This window comes from Phoca vitulina, unplaced genomic scaffold (assembly GCF_004348235.1).
Source record: "Phoca vitulina isolate PV1807 unplaced genomic scaffold, GSC_HSeal_1.0 scaffold40, whole genome shotgun sequence".
Taxonomy (NCBI): Eukaryota; Metazoa; Chordata; class Mammalia; order Carnivora; family Phocidae; genus Phoca; species Phoca vitulina.
The window spans coordinates 4,284,195-4,300,641 of NW_022589743.1; the positions used below are offsets into that span (position 1 = coordinate 4,284,195).

At 59.5% G+C, this 16,447-nt stretch overlaps 1 protein-coding gene across 4 annotated transcripts; it reads left to right on the top strand.

Annotated features, from left to right (window-relative positions):
• Positions 1–53: 53 nt before the first annotated feature.
• PDK2 (pyruvate dehydrogenase kinase 2) lies at positions 54–16,402 on the top strand. Of its 4 annotated transcripts, none has more exons than XM_032429064.1 (11): positions 54–287; positions 2,166–2,307; positions 9,281–9,352; positions 9,748–9,932; positions 10,456–10,545; positions 10,751–10,828; positions 13,478–13,557; positions 13,650–13,748; positions 13,911–14,018; positions 14,619–14,732; positions 15,323–16,402. In XM_032429064.1, the coding sequence occupies exons 1-11, from the start codon at positions 170–172 to the stop codon at positions 15,461–15,463; spliced, it is 1,227 nt and encodes a 408-aa protein (XP_032284955.1). In that variant the 5' UTR covers positions 54–169; the 3' UTR covers positions 15,464–16,402. The 4 variants fall into 4 exon arrangements, with proteins under 4 accessions (XP_032284955.1, XP_032284956.1, XP_032284957.1 ...); XM_032429065.1 differs by having other exon boundaries at positions 13,481–13,557; XM_032429066.1 differs by lacking the exon at positions 54–287 and adding an exon at positions 504–591.
• The last annotated feature ends 45 nt before the right edge of the window (positions 16,403–16,447 follow it).

The window sequence follows — 16,447 nt, forward strand, 5'->3', positions numbered from 1 at the left end:
GGACTGCCAGGGCCGGGGCGGGGAGGAGGCGGCCCGTCCCGGTCGCTGGGCCGGGCTGGGCCGGGCTGGGCCGAGTTGGGCCGAGCTGAGCGCCAGCGCTGCCCGCTGGGGGACCGGAGCCCGAGCCCGAGCTGCGGCCGCCGCCGCCACCGCCACCGCCACCGCCGCCATGCGCTGGGTCCGCGCGCTGCTGAAGAATGCGTCCCTGGCAGGGGCGCCCAAGTACATCGAACACTTCAGCAAGTTCTCCCCGTCCCCGCTGTCCATAAAGCAGTTTCTGGACTTTGGTACGGAGTGGGGGGTGGGGGGTGGCAGGCCGTGGGGGCCCGCGGGGCGCGGGGGGCAGTGAGTGAGGGAGCCCTGGCCACGAAGGATTAACGCGGAGGAGAGGAGAGGCCCTGCGTGACAGGGAGGGGTTGCTGGGGTACAGGCAGGAATGGGTTAAGGCGGGGGAGGGAGGGGCAGGGACTGGTCCTGAGTGGGTTAAGGTATCCTGGGGAAGAGCTGTATACTGGGCTGTCAATGGGAAGTGGGGGCACTGAGAAGAAGGGGTCTAAATACTTCGCTGGGCTTTGTGAGAGGTCTTACAGAGTAAGGGAGAGCGAGGAGGTGATGTTAGGGCAGGAGGGGAGTGGGGTATATCCAGACAGAAAGGATTAATGGTGGTTGTCCTAGTGACTCAATGAGTAGGAGATGGAGAGGAAATGGGGCGGGGATGCTGGTGGGAGTAACAGGGTGGAGGTGCAAACATCTGGAAAGAGACCTGGGCTGGGCTGGGCACCCAGGGGTCAGGTGGGGACTGGGCTCTTTCAGAAAAATGTCAACAGGAGGGAGGTCCCTGGTCAGTATACCTCCACCCACTGAAGAAGCTGGCCCCCAGCCGGCCCAGTAGGCAAGGACACTTGAAGAGCAAATCTGTTTGGGCCTGGCTCCCTGTCCCCTCCCAGGCTGAGGCTTGGAGCACCATGAGGTGGAGTCAGGAGGCTTGCAGCCTTGGCTGCCCCTAGGTTCCTGGGCCAGGATCACCCACCAGCAACGCCCTGGGGGCGCGTTGGGAGCAGAAGCAAGACTGTGCCGCTGTGGCCACTGAAACAGGCATTGTGTGGGCCCTGTCTGTCTACGCGGTATTTCCATGGTGCCAGCTAGGGATTAGGAGGGGGTGCCCAGGTCTCTCAGGAGTTGAAGAGACAGTGCCTGGCTCAAGTTACAGCTGCGTCACTGATGGGAGGGGGTGGGGAGGTGGCATCTAGGACACAGGGCCCCTGTTACCCAGGACTTGTCTGCCTGTCCCCCTGCCCTTTTTGAGCTGTCCTATGTAAGAAAGTCCCCTGGGCCCATTCCCAGCCACCAGTAGCTGTCTGGTCCAGACTGGACCCCAGTTATAGAAATGGACTGGGTGGGGCTCACAGTCAAGTTTGGTCCACTTGTAGTGCAGTGGGGAAAACAGATCTTCAGAAGGGTAGTCACATGCCCTAGGTGGCAGACTTGGAAGCAGAACTTAGACTAGCATCTGGCTCTTCTGACTCTAGGCCATGGCCTCAGTCTACCACTCCGTCTTCATCTTGAAGCCAGACCAAGGACCAAGATATTTGGGCTCCCATCCTTGGGCCCTCTGTGCCTCCCACGTGGGCATTAACGCAGGGTCAACTCTACAGTTGTCATCAAGACCAGCCTGGGTGAAGACAGACTGGGCCAGAAATGACGCTGGGACCCCGCAGCTGCCATGGTCCAGGCATAGCGCCCCTCAGCCAGGCCCAGACCCGGGAAGGGGTGGTTTTCCCAGGCTCCTCTGCCCACCCGATCCACCCCACCCTACCCCTTCCACCCCTCAAAGCGAGTGTCTGCTAGGAGGGACAGAAAGTGAAGAAGTTAGGTAACCGAGGCCAGAGGCAGCTCCAAGTGGGCCTGGGAGTGGCCCTGTCCCCTATGGTTGAAGGCAAGCAGGGTGGGGGCGAGGGGACGCAAGCTTGGAGAGGGTTAGGCAGGGTGGCATGGAGGTGGGAGCCCTGCAGGGGATTAGGAGAGGTGCTTTGCTCTGTGCCCCTGGTCACTTCTCTGAACCTTCAGGAAATGAAGGATTTAATCGACCTGACTCCTGAGATGACCTCTGGCTCCAGGGGTTTGCAGCTCTGTGGGCTCACCTCTGTCTCTCTCCCTCCTTCCAGGGTCCAGCAATGCCTGTGAGAAAACCTCATTCACCTTCCTCAGGCAGGAGCTGCCCGTGCGCCTGGCCAACATCATGAAAGAGATCAACCTGCTTCCAGACCGAGTGCTGAGCACACCCTCGGTGCAGCTGGTCCAGAGCTGGTGAGACCCCCAGCCAGGCCCCTGCACCTCCCACTCCCTCGCTGCCAGATGCCCCTGGGCTCCCAGAGTCTCTGTGCTCCCAGTAGCCTTGAGGGAGGTGGGGACAGAGAGGAAGCACAGGGGCTCCAAGAGGCTGGAGAGTTGCCCAAGGTCAAGTGGAATGCTAGGCCAGAACAGGGACTGAGATAAAGTTCCTAGCCTCCGTGCCTGTGGGCCAGCCCTATTCTTACCACTCTTCTTTCTCCAGAAACCCAGGATCCACCTGGGGAATTGTTTTCACAGCCAAAACCCAAACCATGCTAATACTGGCATTCACCACCAGCTCTGGTTCTGGAAACCCAGCACCTACCGGGTAATATTTACCTGGGGGCAACATTGTAGGGAAACAGAAACAGGAAGAAATGAATTTTCAAATGTTTTAATCCAAGCTACAAGTCGGACTGTTTTGGATGTTGGAAAACACTCAGACGCAGGGATGGCACAGTACCGACCCCCAAGAACTTTGGAGGAGCAAAGACCAAAAGTTGCAGCAGTAGCAGGGGGAAGTCCTCAGGAAAGGTCCCTCTAGAACTCTGTCCCAGGTTAAGTAACTGGATGACATGAACCAATGGCTGGTCACATGAAGAACAAACAAGAGTTTGCTGTGTGACTGGCGTGCAGCTGGTTAATCCTGGTTGGTCTTTGGTGGCACCTGTGCTGGAAGACTTTGCCAGTTTGGCTATGGTGTGGCGTGGCTGTGGTTCGCTGTTCGGTTCAGGAGCAGGGCTCCACACCTGCTGTGAGCCCAGCGCCATGCCGGGAGCCCGGGAGCTCGCCGGGAGCAGGAGAGTGGGTAAACTGAGAGCTATGTAGATCGTGGTGGGAGCAGCGAGCTGCCGAAGAGTTACTAAAGAACCAAAATGTTATTTAAAAAGTAACGTGGATTGGGGTTCTTTTCCTCCTCATCCTGGAAGTATTATCTGGAAGACACAGAAAAATAGATAGAAGAGAATGCCATCCACTACCCTCCACGCCATAACCGAACACTGGTAGGGTTTCAGAAGGTCTTAGTGGTGCCCTTCTAGCATCGTTTCTATGCGTGGATATCTGCATAGGCAGGCCTTACTCTGATGTAATGAGATACGGTAAGGAAAGTGTTTTGTGCACAAGGCCAGGCTCCCAGTAGGCACACGCTGGATGTCAGTTGAAGCAGAGAGTTGTGGGGAAGTTGAGATGGACACATAGAGGAGGTGACATGTCACTGGGCCTTCCAGGGGGCCGGGAGTGAGCTTAGACCTAGAAAGGAGGGAAGGGCATTCCAGGCCTTGGGACTGCTTGTGCCAGGGCGTGGAGGCAGGCAAGGGCCCAGCCAGGGCCTCCGTGACCTCACGCTGCACCTACAGTGCTCTTGGTGCAAGCTGCGAAGGGGGCCAGGGGGAGAGGGCAGGGTCTGGCATTCCTGCAGCCCAACCAGGTCACCCCTCGCTGGGCCCTGGCCCTTGGAGGTCCAAGACCTCTGAGCCAACCAGCATTTCCCACCGCGGGGTGGTGGGGAAGTGGCGGGGAGGAGGCAGAAGGTGCCATCTGTTTGCCTGCTTCTCCTCCAGTTCTGTCCGGCTGGCTGGCCCAGCTACCTCTCCAGCAGGCCCCTGACGCCAGGACAGGCCCTCGCAGGCCCCTCCCTGGACGCTGTGTTCCTAGGAGGCCCGGGGGATGTGTGTCGGAGTGTGGGGGAGCAGGGAGCTGCTGAACTGCCCGTGAGGCCCCCAGGCCCCAGCGGAGGCCGTTTCTGAAAATCAATTACGCATGTGTGGGCTTGGCCTGGTCTTTCTTCCCTCCAAGCTTGGAAGTCATGTCCAGCAATAGCAGGACAGAGCGAAGTTAGACAAGAGAGAGCACTTCCCAGTGGTTGGTTCAGCTTAGAGGAGAACAGGTCATGGGATTTCTGGAATGTCCTGACGCACTGACTGGAGCCTGCTGAGGTTGTTCCTAGGGAATGGGCATCATCGGCTGCAGCAAGAGAGACTGAAGTCTGAGGGGAGGAGGGATTTTCTGATGGGGACGAGGTGGCCGCCTGTGAGAGAGTGCAGACTCCCTCCAGGAGAACCCACTGGATGTAGAGGTGGTGGAGGTGGGCAGGGTTTGCACGAGCGGAGGGGGACAGCGTACCACGGAGCCTGGCAAGAGGGCCTCTACCCTCAGAGTCTGACGAGTAAGGAGCAAACGCTCCCCTTTGGAAAATGGAAAAGTCCGGTACGAATGCTGTTCGCAGTGGTGGTGATATGACGTGGTGAAGGCGAGTGGAGTTGTTACTCAGCCGCAGAGAGGTTCTAGGCCAGAGTCACTGTGGACATGTTGAGCATTCCTGGTTTTAAATAAACCTGGTAAATTGTCTCAACCAGACAGACCTGGTGCAGAGGGAGCCTGTTTTGGAAGACAGTAGAAAGCCTTGGCCTTTGGTGTCTGTGTTAGCATGCTTGACTCTGAGGCTTGGCTTCGCTGCTTGCTGGACACTTCCTTAGCAAACCCTCCAGGCTCCCTGAGCCTCGGCTTCCTCACCTGTAAAATGGGGATTCGTTCTGTTTCTAAGGACAAACACCACCGTTCGGTGCCAAAGTGTGCGGAACTCTGTCAACACAAGCCGTGTCCCTGAGCTGCACCTCCAGGCCACAGATATGAGTTTGGCCAGGGTTCTCTTAGACAGTGTGGTCCTCATAGTGATGGTGATGATGAAAGCAAACAGACCTGGAGGGCCTGCCATGCGTTAGGAACTATTCTAGGCATGTCCACATCTTCACTCACTTAGCCTTCCTGACAGCCCTCTGCCGTAGGCCTTGTCATTACTCCCATTTCATACATGAGCAGACTGAGGTTCAGAGAGGTTAGGGCTCGTGTGTGAGATCACTCAGGCAGCAGGTGGGAGAGCTAGGACTCCAGCCTAGGCTGTGTGACCCGGTGGCTACATTCATGAGGGGGCAGGCAGAGTGCTCTGTTCTGGGGCAGTGACCTGGATCAGAGATGGCCAAACTCCCTGAGCAAGTCCTCGAGACTACAGTAGGGCCCACCTTACCGGAACGCACTTGGCTAGAGATGCTGGAGCACGGAGCCGGAGAGAAAGCCAGCCGGAGGAGGGCGTGGAGCTGGTAGGAGGGTGCTTCCAGAAAGTCGGGGGGGGGGGGGTTGAGTGAGAGTTGCAGAGTAGAATCATGACAGTGAGTCACTCCTGTCACTAAGGGTCTTGCAGAGGTTGTAGGGAAAGGGGCAGGGGGCAGTGGGGCCAGCACCTTCTGTCGAACCTCCCCCGCCTGCAAGGGACCCGCACCCCCACCCACCCCGCGGGAACCACAGCCCTTGAGAAGAACCAGCACCGTGGCAGTGGCTCCCGTAGCCCACGCCGGACCAGGCATGGAGCCGGGGCTCGAGTCCCATCCTCCCCGAACCCCTCGCCCTCTCCTTCCGTAACTGGGCTTGAGACTGAGGATGTCAGAGTGGTACTGCCTTGAACCCCATTTTCGAGCTGGGGACAGGAGCAGCTCAGTGGCCTCTGTAGGGCCCAGCCGGCCACAGGGCCCGAGTCTGAGCAGGCAGTGCTCAGGGCCTGCACTCGGCTCCCCTCCAGAGAGCAGCTTCCAGATGCGGGACAGGTCTGCCAGCTCCCCCTCCTCAAACGGCCACTGCCTTGTTCACACTCCTCATCCGCAGTGGCTGTGGACACTAGTGCCTGGTGCACACGCACACACACGTGCACACACACACACACACACACACACACGCTGCCATGCACACGCCCCCTCCACCTCCCTCCACATTCCACCCCCTGCCTCCCGAATCCAGGGCTCTGGGCAAGCTAGAAAGCCCCAGAAGGCAGGAGTCCTGGGTGTCTGATTTGCTGCTGAGGTCGGCAGGCCCAGGCCTTCCCTAGGGCAGCTATATTGGGCCCCCACGGCCTGCTGGGAGGGGGGGAGTCAATGCCACATCGGCCAGTGCACCGCTGTTTCGGGCCTCCTAGGTCCGAGCCCAGTCCTTTCTCTGGCGGTCAGTGCGGGGGCAGCCCAGGAGCCAGGGTCACTCCTTTCTCAGTGTCTCTCCCTGTAGGACCAGATCTTGCCTGAGGGTGACATCTGGGTTACCAGGCCTCGGTGGGCTTCAGCCAGGCCCAGGGTCCTCTGGGAAGGTCCTTCCCATCTTGTCCTCTCCCTCCCGAGAGCCCACGCGGACCCACTCCCCGGCAGGAGTGGCCCTGCGAGGGAGGCGGGCAGGGGGCCTCAGGCTGGCGGCCCTCTGCATGCCCGTGCTGGGGGGGGACTGCCCATTGTCCGTCCGTCCTGGCACCCTTTACTTCACTGGCCATGTGACCAGGCCCCACTTCTGTTTTCTAGGGTGCGGCAGGCAGCCTCGGAGGGATGGGGCCAGTAGCTAGGGCGCTGGGCCTACACCTGCGCTGGGACACTGTCCCTGCCCCTTCACCTCCTGGCCCAGCGGGCAGGGCCTCCTAGCTCCCACCCCCTCCCTCCCTGCCTGCCCCCCCACCCCATCTTAGGAAGGGGTTCTGGGCCCCACTCTCCAGCTGGTTTCCTCCCCTTCCTTTCTCTACCTACCCCAGCCTTGCACACTTGCAGGTTTTCTCCCCAAATCCCCTCCCAGAGTCATGAGCATGAAGCTTTATCCTGGGCATGGGGGAGGGGGGCAAGGATTTGGGGGCACATAGCCTGCGAGAGAGAAGCCCAGCTCTGCATGGTGACCGCCTCATCTGTAGAATGGGGGAGCGGGAGCACCCACCTCACAGGGTATCACGGAGGCGAAAGTAGGGGGGCAGGCAAGCACAGAGCCGAGCCCTGTCTGAGGCTGGCGGCAGCCATCATGTCACTGCTGGGACCAGTGTGGATGGTGAGCAGTTGGCCACATGGTGTGGACTGGGAGTCAGACAGACATGGGTTCGAATCCCAGCGCGGCCCCTGACCGTGGGGCCTGGGCCGTATCACCTGCTTTCCCTGGGCTGGTTTCTACAGCAAGGGGAAGTACCGCATGCTCCTCAAGGCTGCTGGGGGACAGGAGACCCCAGGTAGACTCGGCAGCAGGCAGGCTCTGGCCCCCGTCACTCCGTCACTCTGTAGCAGAGTCAGCCCGCCTGTTACTACTCTCCAGGGAGCTTGAGGCCCGGCCTTTGGAGTGCCTCTCTGATTGTCTGCTGGGGCTGCAGGCATGGGGGGGACGGGGGAGGCTGGTCTCTTCTGCTGGGTGGGGAGGACAGGCGGGGAGCACCAGGGCTGGAAAGTCCCCATTCCTGCCAGCCCTAGCATGGCGGCTGTCCAGAGCATGATTAAAACGGGGCTCAGAGCCTACGCCCAGTACGACCAGCAGGTGCCGCGTGGGGCTCAGAGGATGCACTCCGCTGTGGCTGCTGTGTAAACCATGTTCGGAGCAAGGGCGCACATCTGGAGAGTGCTCACTGCGTGCTGGGCACGGAGCTAAGTATGACCTTTGACCCTCACTGAAAGGCAGTAATAGCGGTAGGAAACCCTCCACTTTCCTGATGAGGAAACTCAGGCCCAGGGAGGCTCCACGACTTACCCAGGCCGCACAGCCCTGAGTGGAAAAGCCAGGATGGGGGACTCAGCAGAGCCAGCGCCCCCACCCTCTCCTCTAGTCTCTGAAGCGAGAGAGGGAAGAGCAGTGGGGGGGAGGTGAAGGGGGAAGGGTATTCTGGGCAGAGAGCCGTCAGGGACGCGGAGGTGGGCATTCTGAGCAGACCCGGCGCTGCCGGGTGGCAAGAGTGCGGAGGACTGAGTCTTCACCACCCTGCCTCCCGGCCTGATGACTGCTTCGGGCCTCAGTTGAGGAGCCTGTGAAATGGGGCTAATGCCTGCCCGTCTTACCTGTCAAGGTCAAAGCACTGTGTCCATAGGAATGCATCTCCCGTGGAGGCGCCTTTTCTAGCAAGACCATTAGGCCGCAGAGCCCTCTGTCCCAGGGCTCTTGGCAGCCCCTCCTTCCTGCTCGCTAGGAGTGTTTCTACCAGAGAGAGGCTCGGCTCTGTGGCCTTCCCCAGGAGAACAACCCGTGGGCTGGACATGGTAGCAGGAAGCAGCGGGGGTCGTGGCTTGCAGGGCAGGAGGACAGTGGCTCCAGGTGGGCACGCTCTGCTGCCATAGGTGAGCCTGACTCCCTCGCACAGGCTGGCCCCCTGCGGCCCCGAGTTCGGGGCTTCCCAGCACTCCCCTGGCTCCCCAGCTCTCCGAGGCCCTGGGGAAATCGGCCTCCCAACCGGGCCTGCAGATGGGGGGCAGCAGGGGGCCACGCACTCCTGCTGGGCCTTCGGGGTGGAGTGAGCTGTCCTGGCTCTCCACGGGCTCCGGCCCCACGCGCGGTCACAGCTGGCCTGCCTGCCCCGCTCCTGTGTCCTGCCCACCCACCATTTAAAATCCACTTCCCTGGGCAGAGCGCACGGCCCCTGGGCAGGGGTGCAGAGTGTTCGGCTATAATCCCCGCTGAGCCCCTGCTCTGTGACGTGCCCTGGGCCAGTCACCCTGCCAGCCGCGCCCCGTGGGTGGCAGCACTAACCCTGGTGGCAGCACAGACATTAGGACCGGTTTCCGTGAAGGCGCTCGGGGAGGTTAAGCGACTGGCCCCAGCCTTCTCTCTTGGTGAAGACCCCAGGGATGGCACGATCCCCAGTGCCCTCCAAAGACTGCTATTCTTAGATTCCACAGCCAGGGTGCTATGAGGGGGACCAGCGAATGAGAGATGTTCTTGCATAACTTACTGTGTTGTCAGGGAGACTCGCATACAGATGAAAGGAATTGAGAAGAAGTGTGGTGTAGCCTGTCAAGCAGGGCAGCTCTGTGTGGGTAGGGGTGAGGCCGGTGTGGGGGCAGCTCTGTGTGCCACTGCCCACGGTAGGGGCGGGGCAGGTGCGGGGGCAGCTGAGTCCGTTGGGAAGGGGGCCAGGCCTGGCCTGGAGCTGAGGTGATGTCCCCCCCTCCACTGCACACAGGTACGTCCAGAGTCTCCTGGACATCATGGAGTTCCTGGACAAGGACCCCGAGGACCATCGTACCCTAAGCCAGTGAGTGAGGGCCCCAGTGGGGGGCAGGAGGGCAGGTGCAGGTGAAGGGCACTGGGTCACAGCCCCGAGGCAGAAATGGCCAGGAGGATGGAAGAAATGATCCCTGTCCTCAAGGATATCTAGTCTGAGGGGGAATTGGCCCCTGGCCTCCGTGTCCCTGAGTCTGATTGGGGGGATCCAAGCTCCTGCCCCTGAGGAGTGCCCCCGGCTGTCGGGCAGGCGGTGGAAGATGCAGGGTGGGCTTGGGAAGCGGTGGGGAGGGCACTGTGGGTCTGTCAGGCTGGGAAGGGTCCTGTGAGTGAAGACGTGTGGAGAGGAGGTCAGAAGCGGGGGAGAGTCTGAGGGTGCCCCAGGGTTGGGACCGAGTGAGGGCCAACAGCCGCCGTGCCCTGCAGGTTCACTGATGCCCTGGTCACCATCCGGAACCGCCACAACGACGTGGTGCCCACCATGGCCCAGGGCGTGCTTGAGTACAAGGACACCTACGGCGACGACCCGGTCTCCAACCAGAACATCCAGTACTTTCTGGACCGCTTCTACCTCAGCCGCATCTCCATCCGCATGCTCATCAACCAGCACAGTGAGCGGGGCTGGGGGGCTGAGGACCGGGAGCGCCTCCCTGGCTCCACGGTGGGGGCGGAAGGCAGCAGCTGCAAGCGCCGTGTGAACGCTGACAGGAGGCACAATGGCGTCGCCTCTTGCAAAAGCGTTCAACGTGGTATCCGTCACAGCTCTGTTATATTCAGAAATTGCTTGTCGTTTCGAGTTCCTTAGTCCCGGAGTATTCACTGTGATTGTTGAGAAATTATAACCAATTGAAAATTAAATGAGTTCCTCATGCTCAGATAAGTTCAGATGCAGGACAGTAGAATGATTTCTAAATGCTGTAGCGAAAGGAAGAAGAAATGGCATGTGGGCTGTGTGGTGGACTAGGCCCGCCGAGAGGAGTACTTCCGGTCTGCAGACAGTCCAGACATGGCCCGAGCCGGGGACGGAGGGGCCCAGGGAATGGGAGGAGGGGTGTTGGATGTAGGGGTGGAGTTGGAGAGTCCTGGGAGCAGGAGGGGGGCCCCGCCAACAGCTCCCTGCCTTCTCGCTCGCAGCCCTGATTTTTGACGGCAGCACCAACCCAGCCCACCCCAAACACATCGGCAGCATCGACCCCAATTGCAACGTCTCCGACGTGGTGAAGGGTAAGCCGTCCCCAGCACGGAGGAGCCCCAGAGACCCCCTCCCAGCTGCCTGGCCTGAGGATGTGTCGTGCCCCGCCCCCCCCCGTGGGTGGGGGCCTCGTCTCCTTGGGTTTAATGTTGGCGATGCCCCGTGCTGGTGCCAAGCAAGAGGAGTGCCTGCTGGGTGGGCCGCCCCATTCCCTGAGCTGCCCCTCTCTTCTCTCAGATGCCTACGATATGGCCAAGCTCCTGTGTGACAAGTATTACATGGCCTCGCCTGACTTGGAGATCCAGGAGATCAATAGTGAGTGAGCAAGTGTGTGTGTGTGTGTGTGTGTGTGTGTGTGTGCGCGCGCGCGCGCGCGCGTGCGCGTGTCTGTCTGTCTAAGGGCTCTGGAGAGGAAGGTGAGATCGGGAGTCAGGAAAGGAACCGGAAAAAAAAGAAAAAGGAAAAGAAATGGATGGGACAGAAACAGAGCTATTATTGACTTATTATTAGCAGTATTATTACTAATTTATTTGCTAAGTATTTATTAAGCAGTGAACATGCCAAGGAAGGTCCCTGTTCTCATGGAGGTTATATTCTTCATGCTGGGGAGGCTGGGGAAGGGGGCCGGTAGCCAGTGAGCAAATAATCAATAAGCTAATTTCATTTTTTTAAAAATATTTATTTATTTGACAGAGACAGCAAGAGATGGAACACAAGCAGGGGGAGTGGGAGAGGGAGAAGCAGGCTTCCTGCGGAGCAGGGGGCCCGATGGCGGGGCTCGATCCCAGGACCCTGGGATCATGACCTGAGCCGAAGGCAGATGCTTAACGACAGCCACCCAGGCGCCCCAACAAGCTAATTTCAGATGGTGACAAGTGACAGGGAGGAAACAAGATGAGGTCACGTGGCAGTGATGGGGAGGAGCAGTGTATTTACTAGGGTATCAGCTTGGCTGCCTTTTCAGAATCCAGATAACACTGGCTTATTTAAAAGAGAGGTTTCCCTCTTTCTAGCCCCTGGGGTGGAACAGCAAAGCCGGCTCCCCACCCTCATGTCTCAGTTCCAGCTGGAGAAGGGGAAGAGGATGGAGAAGGCAGGACCCAGGGGTTGGACAGTCACTCCCCTAAGTCACCTGCCAGGCCTAGCTGCCAGGGAGGCCGGGAATTCAGTCTATATAGCTGGGCAGCCAGCAGCCTGTTAGAACTTTGGGGGAGGGGTATCTGTGACAAGAGGAGGGGAAGAATGGACACAAGAGGATGGCTGTGGGGGTCCTACTTTGGGTGGGGCGGGTGGTCAGGCACCAGCAGGACCAGTGAGGGGGCTGGGAGATGGGCAGGGAGGGGGTGGAGACAGAGGCCAAGGCATGCAGGGCCCGTGGACCACAGACAGGAGCTGGGATGTTGTGTGCAGCAGGGGAGCCCCCTGAAGGGTTCGAAGCAACAGTGATGCCAGGTTCTGACGTTCATTCTAAAGATATTTAGAGGTTGGAGGGGGCAGGTGAGACCTCAGGAAGGCCAGTTAGGAGGTCACTGCAGGAATCCAGGGGAGGGGAAGGCAGCAGAGATGGAAAGAGGGGGTAGATTTGATAAATATCTTGGAGGTAGAGAGGTCAGGACCTGCTGATGAACCAGGGGCATAGGGGAAAGGAGGATCAGGGATCTGGAAGTTTCTCTACCTTTCCCCTCCCCCACCTGCTCCTCAGCCACCCCCTGCCTGTGCGCCAGAAACCTGACGCCTTTCATGCCCGGAAGTCACGCTGCCCACATCTGAAAGGCCCAGTTCAAGTCCAAGTCCTCCGAAAAGCCTTCCTGGACTTCCCAGAAAAAATGGTTAAGCACCCAGCTTCCTGGGGCATACCTCTGTAATGACTGAATGACTTAGAGGTATGGGGCACCCGGGTGGCTCAGTTGGTTGGGTGCCTGTCTTCGGCTTGGGTCATGGTCCCAGGGTCCTGGGATCGAGCCCCGCATCAGGCTCCCTGCTCAGTGGGGCATCTGCTTCTCCCTGTCCCCCTGCTTGTGCTCTCTCTCTCTCTGTGTCAAATAAATAAAATCTTTAATAAATAAATAATTAATTAGTTAATTAATTTCTTGGAGGCAGAGATGAAGGACAGAGACAGGCCACGTTACTTCAGTATCCCTAGGGTCAAGCGCAGGGCCTGGCACGTAGCTCTGGGTGCAGCCCTCAATGTAAAAGTCAGTTGTGCCTTTGTCTAGACTTGAATTACCAAGAGGGTAGGGCCGAATTTTGTTCATCTTTATGCCCCACTGCCCAGTACAGGGCCTGAGATTCCTTCATTCACGAATCCATTGCACATTTATCGAGCTCCCACTGCAGACAAAGCTGTGTGCCAGGCACCAGGAGAAGACAGGCAGTCCCTCACACCAAGCTCTCCAGGCTAGAGCGATTCTTGAGAGGCAGAGTGCTGGTGTCAGAATCATGCGCAGCACCCCTTCCCTCTCCCCACTGGATTAAAAAGCTCTCCAGGGGTTCTGGGGTCCAGGCGAATGCTAGTAGGCTGAATATAGGCCAGATAGATACTTTTTGAATGGTGAAGGGGCTAGACAAACAGTGGATAAATGGAAGGTGGATCTGGACTCTATGAATGAATGGGTAGATGGGAAGAAGGATGGATGTCTGAACAGATGCGCAGTTGAGGGACAGTCGGATGGTTGGATGCTGGATGGGTAGATAGAGGAATTAGTGGATGTTGATATAGTGGTTGGATGGACGGGTGAACGGGTGGATGGATGGACATTTGTATAGTGATGGATACTGTATGGACACATGGTTGAATGGACACCGAATGAATGGATAGCTGGATGAATAAATGCCAGATGAATGGCCCGGCAGATGGTTGGAGGATAAATGGGCGGTTGAGTGCTGGGTGCTAGGTGCTGAGTCAATGAATGCTGAATGGTGACCTCTTGACAATTTCCTGATCCTTGGTCTTGACTTCCCCAGCAGCATCCAACTCCAAACAGCCAATTCACATGGTCTATGTCCCCTCCCACCTCTACCACATGCTTTTTGAACTCTTCAAGGTAAGGAGGTGGGGGGTGATGGTCCTCTGCGGCGTTGGGGGTGGTTAGGGCTAGGCCGCTCTTACTCATCTCTTCCGCCTTTCCCTCCACAGAATGCCATGCGTGCAACCGTGGAAAGCCACGAGTCCAGCCTTGTCCTCCCACCTATCAAGGTCATGGTGGCCTTGGGTGAGGAAGATCTGTCCATCAAAGTATGTGACGCTTGATTTGGGGGCCAGAGAGCAGTGGGGCGGGGACCTCCCTCCTGCCAGGAGATGGGCTCAGAGAAGACCCTGGGGATGGGGACGACCAAGAGCTCAGGGGTGTCAGGGGGCAGGGGGCATGAGCCCTGAAGCCATGTCTGTCTCCCCCAGATGAGTGACCGAGGTGGGGGAGTTCCCCTGAGGAAGATCGAGCGACTCTTTAGCTACATGTACTCCACAGCGCCCACTCCCCAGCCCGGCACTGGAGGGACCCCGCTGGTGAGATGGTCTCCCTCCTGTGCCCCCCACCTCCTAAAGGATGCCTTTTTCACCTCTTCTCATCAAACTGCCCCTCTCCCCATCTTTCACCTCACCTCCCATGGTCTTCGTCCTTGTGTGGCTGTGTGCGGTGTCAGTCACCTCTCCAGTCCCGGCCCCCCTGCTCCCCACCCCCCCCCCCCCCCCGAGCCTGCAGCCGCTGCCCTCCCACCTGAGCTGCGGGTGTCTCTCTGTCACCTTTCCTCAATTCTCCCTCTCCCTCTTGCGCCCCACGAAGTTCGCTCATCAGCACCTCTCTGTCATGCCCAGCAGAGCAGGGGGGCTGGGTTTGGGAACTTGAGACCCAGGAGCCCCGTGACCTGTCCACACCCGCTTGTCCAGACCCGCCGGCTCCTAGGGCTGAGCTCTTCTGCCAGCCCCGCTGACTACCACCCACAGCTGGGACTGCTCCGCCTTTCTGGCCCCACCAGACTGACTGCCCTCACCCCCGGGGGATTCTGGGAAGCTCCTGGCCCGACCCCAACTCAGTGCATCGGTCCCTTTGCTCCAGGAGGCCCAGCACCAGCCTCCTGGTCACACTCCCTTCCTGCCCCCTTGTAGGCTGGCTTCGGGTACGGGCTCCCCATCTCCCGCCTCTATGCCAAGTACTTCCAGGGAGACCTGCAGCTCTTCTCCATGGAGGGCTTTGGGACCGACGCTGTCATCTATCTCAAGGTGAGGGTCCTGGCGCAGGGCCCAGCTTGCGGGGTGTGCGGGCCGGTCAGCCTGCTGGTAGGTTTCGTCTCCACCCCTCCACTCCTTTCCTCATTCCAGACTGGGAATCAGAGCAAAGCTACAGTTCCGCAACCTGCACACATTCCCAGCTCGGCAGGCAATTTAAGGAAGTCCCTGGTCCGTGATTAAGACCCCTGTTCTGGGGACCTTTGACTTCTTACACATAGAAGGAAGGGGGGTACCACAGAGAACTTGTCATTCAGCTCAGGGCCAGACTGAGGCCCAGAATTGGTGAGCTTCTTCAAGGTCACAGCCCACCTTCCCTCTACCTCCCTGACCCTTTGAGTGAGTAGCCTTCTGGAATGGGCAGGAGCAAGGCACAGAAGGGACAGGTCCTTTCATGGGTCTTTCTGGGCCGGGGTTCGTTGTCTCGGCCAGTGTCTGGCACCTAGCTGGGCCGACTCAGACACAGGGTGGGACGTGGGGGCCGTGGCCCGACACCACCACAACCCACCCTGGGAAAAGGGTGCCTGGCCGAGAAGTGGGGGAGGCACGGGGAAGCGGGACAGGCTGACCCCGGTGCTCTCCAGGCCCTGTCCACGGACTCGGTGGAGCGCCTGCCCGTCTACAACAAGTCAGCCTGGCGCCACTACCAGACCATCCACGAGGCTGGCGACTGGTGTGTGCCCAGCACGGAGCCGAAGAACACGTCCACGTACCGTGTCAGCTAAGGGCCGCCGGACTCCCCTGCACCGGAGAGGAGAGACTGCTGTCTCCGGGACTGGCCACCACGGTGCCCCTCCTCGTCCCCGCCAGGTGGGGCGTGGCTCTCCCCTGACAACCAGCTTCTGTCTCCATGGAAATCACCACGGTGACCAGTCTGTGGTCTAAGTGCCAATCTCCGTCTCCGCGGAGACCCCTCGGTGGTCTCCCTGCTGTTCGGTCTCTGTGGGCGATGCCTAAGGATGGGGGGACGTCTCTATCCTGATGGGGGGGAGTCCCCAGAGCCATGTTTCCATGGCAGTCCTCCTTCTGAGACCAGAGCTGCCACTTTTCTGCCAGGGGTCCAGGGTCCCCCTCACTGCCCTCCACAGCCCTGGCCTTCCAAGTGGACACCCTGCTTGCCTTATCCCCCAGCCCGTGCAGGCACCCCGGCCCTGGCCCCGGGTCAGCATTAGCAAGGGGCTGGGTGTCCCTGCATAGAGAAGGGGGTTGCACCCTCGGGCCCCTGGTTGGGGACCTGGTCCTGCAGCCTCTCCCTCCACCCTAAGCTGGAAGGTCAAGGTTAGGAGGGGGCAGTTCTCACCCAGGGCTCACCCTTAATGTGAAGGAACCTGGGAGGACCCGGAGATCAGCTGCCCAGCCAAGCTGCTCAGAGCCCCTCAGGCGCCTCCCAAGCCCTTCGCCGGCATGTCCTCACATGCACACGGCCACCTGCCCGCCCCACCCCCACACGGTCCCGCCTGAGCTCCAGACCCCCACTCCCTCCGTGCCTGGACACGCACGTGCTTGGGGTGGCTTTCTCCCTAGAAGGCTCTATGTACATAGCTAGTTTTATAGCCCCGAAAGCCCCCACCCTTCCCCTCAGCACACAGGGGTTAAAGTTGTGTGCTCCCCCCAGTGGCTGGGACGATGGCCGTGACATCCACAATAAAGAGGAGACTGAATGAGCCCGTGGCCTGGCTGCTTTCCCGGGGGGGGGGGGGGGGGGGGGG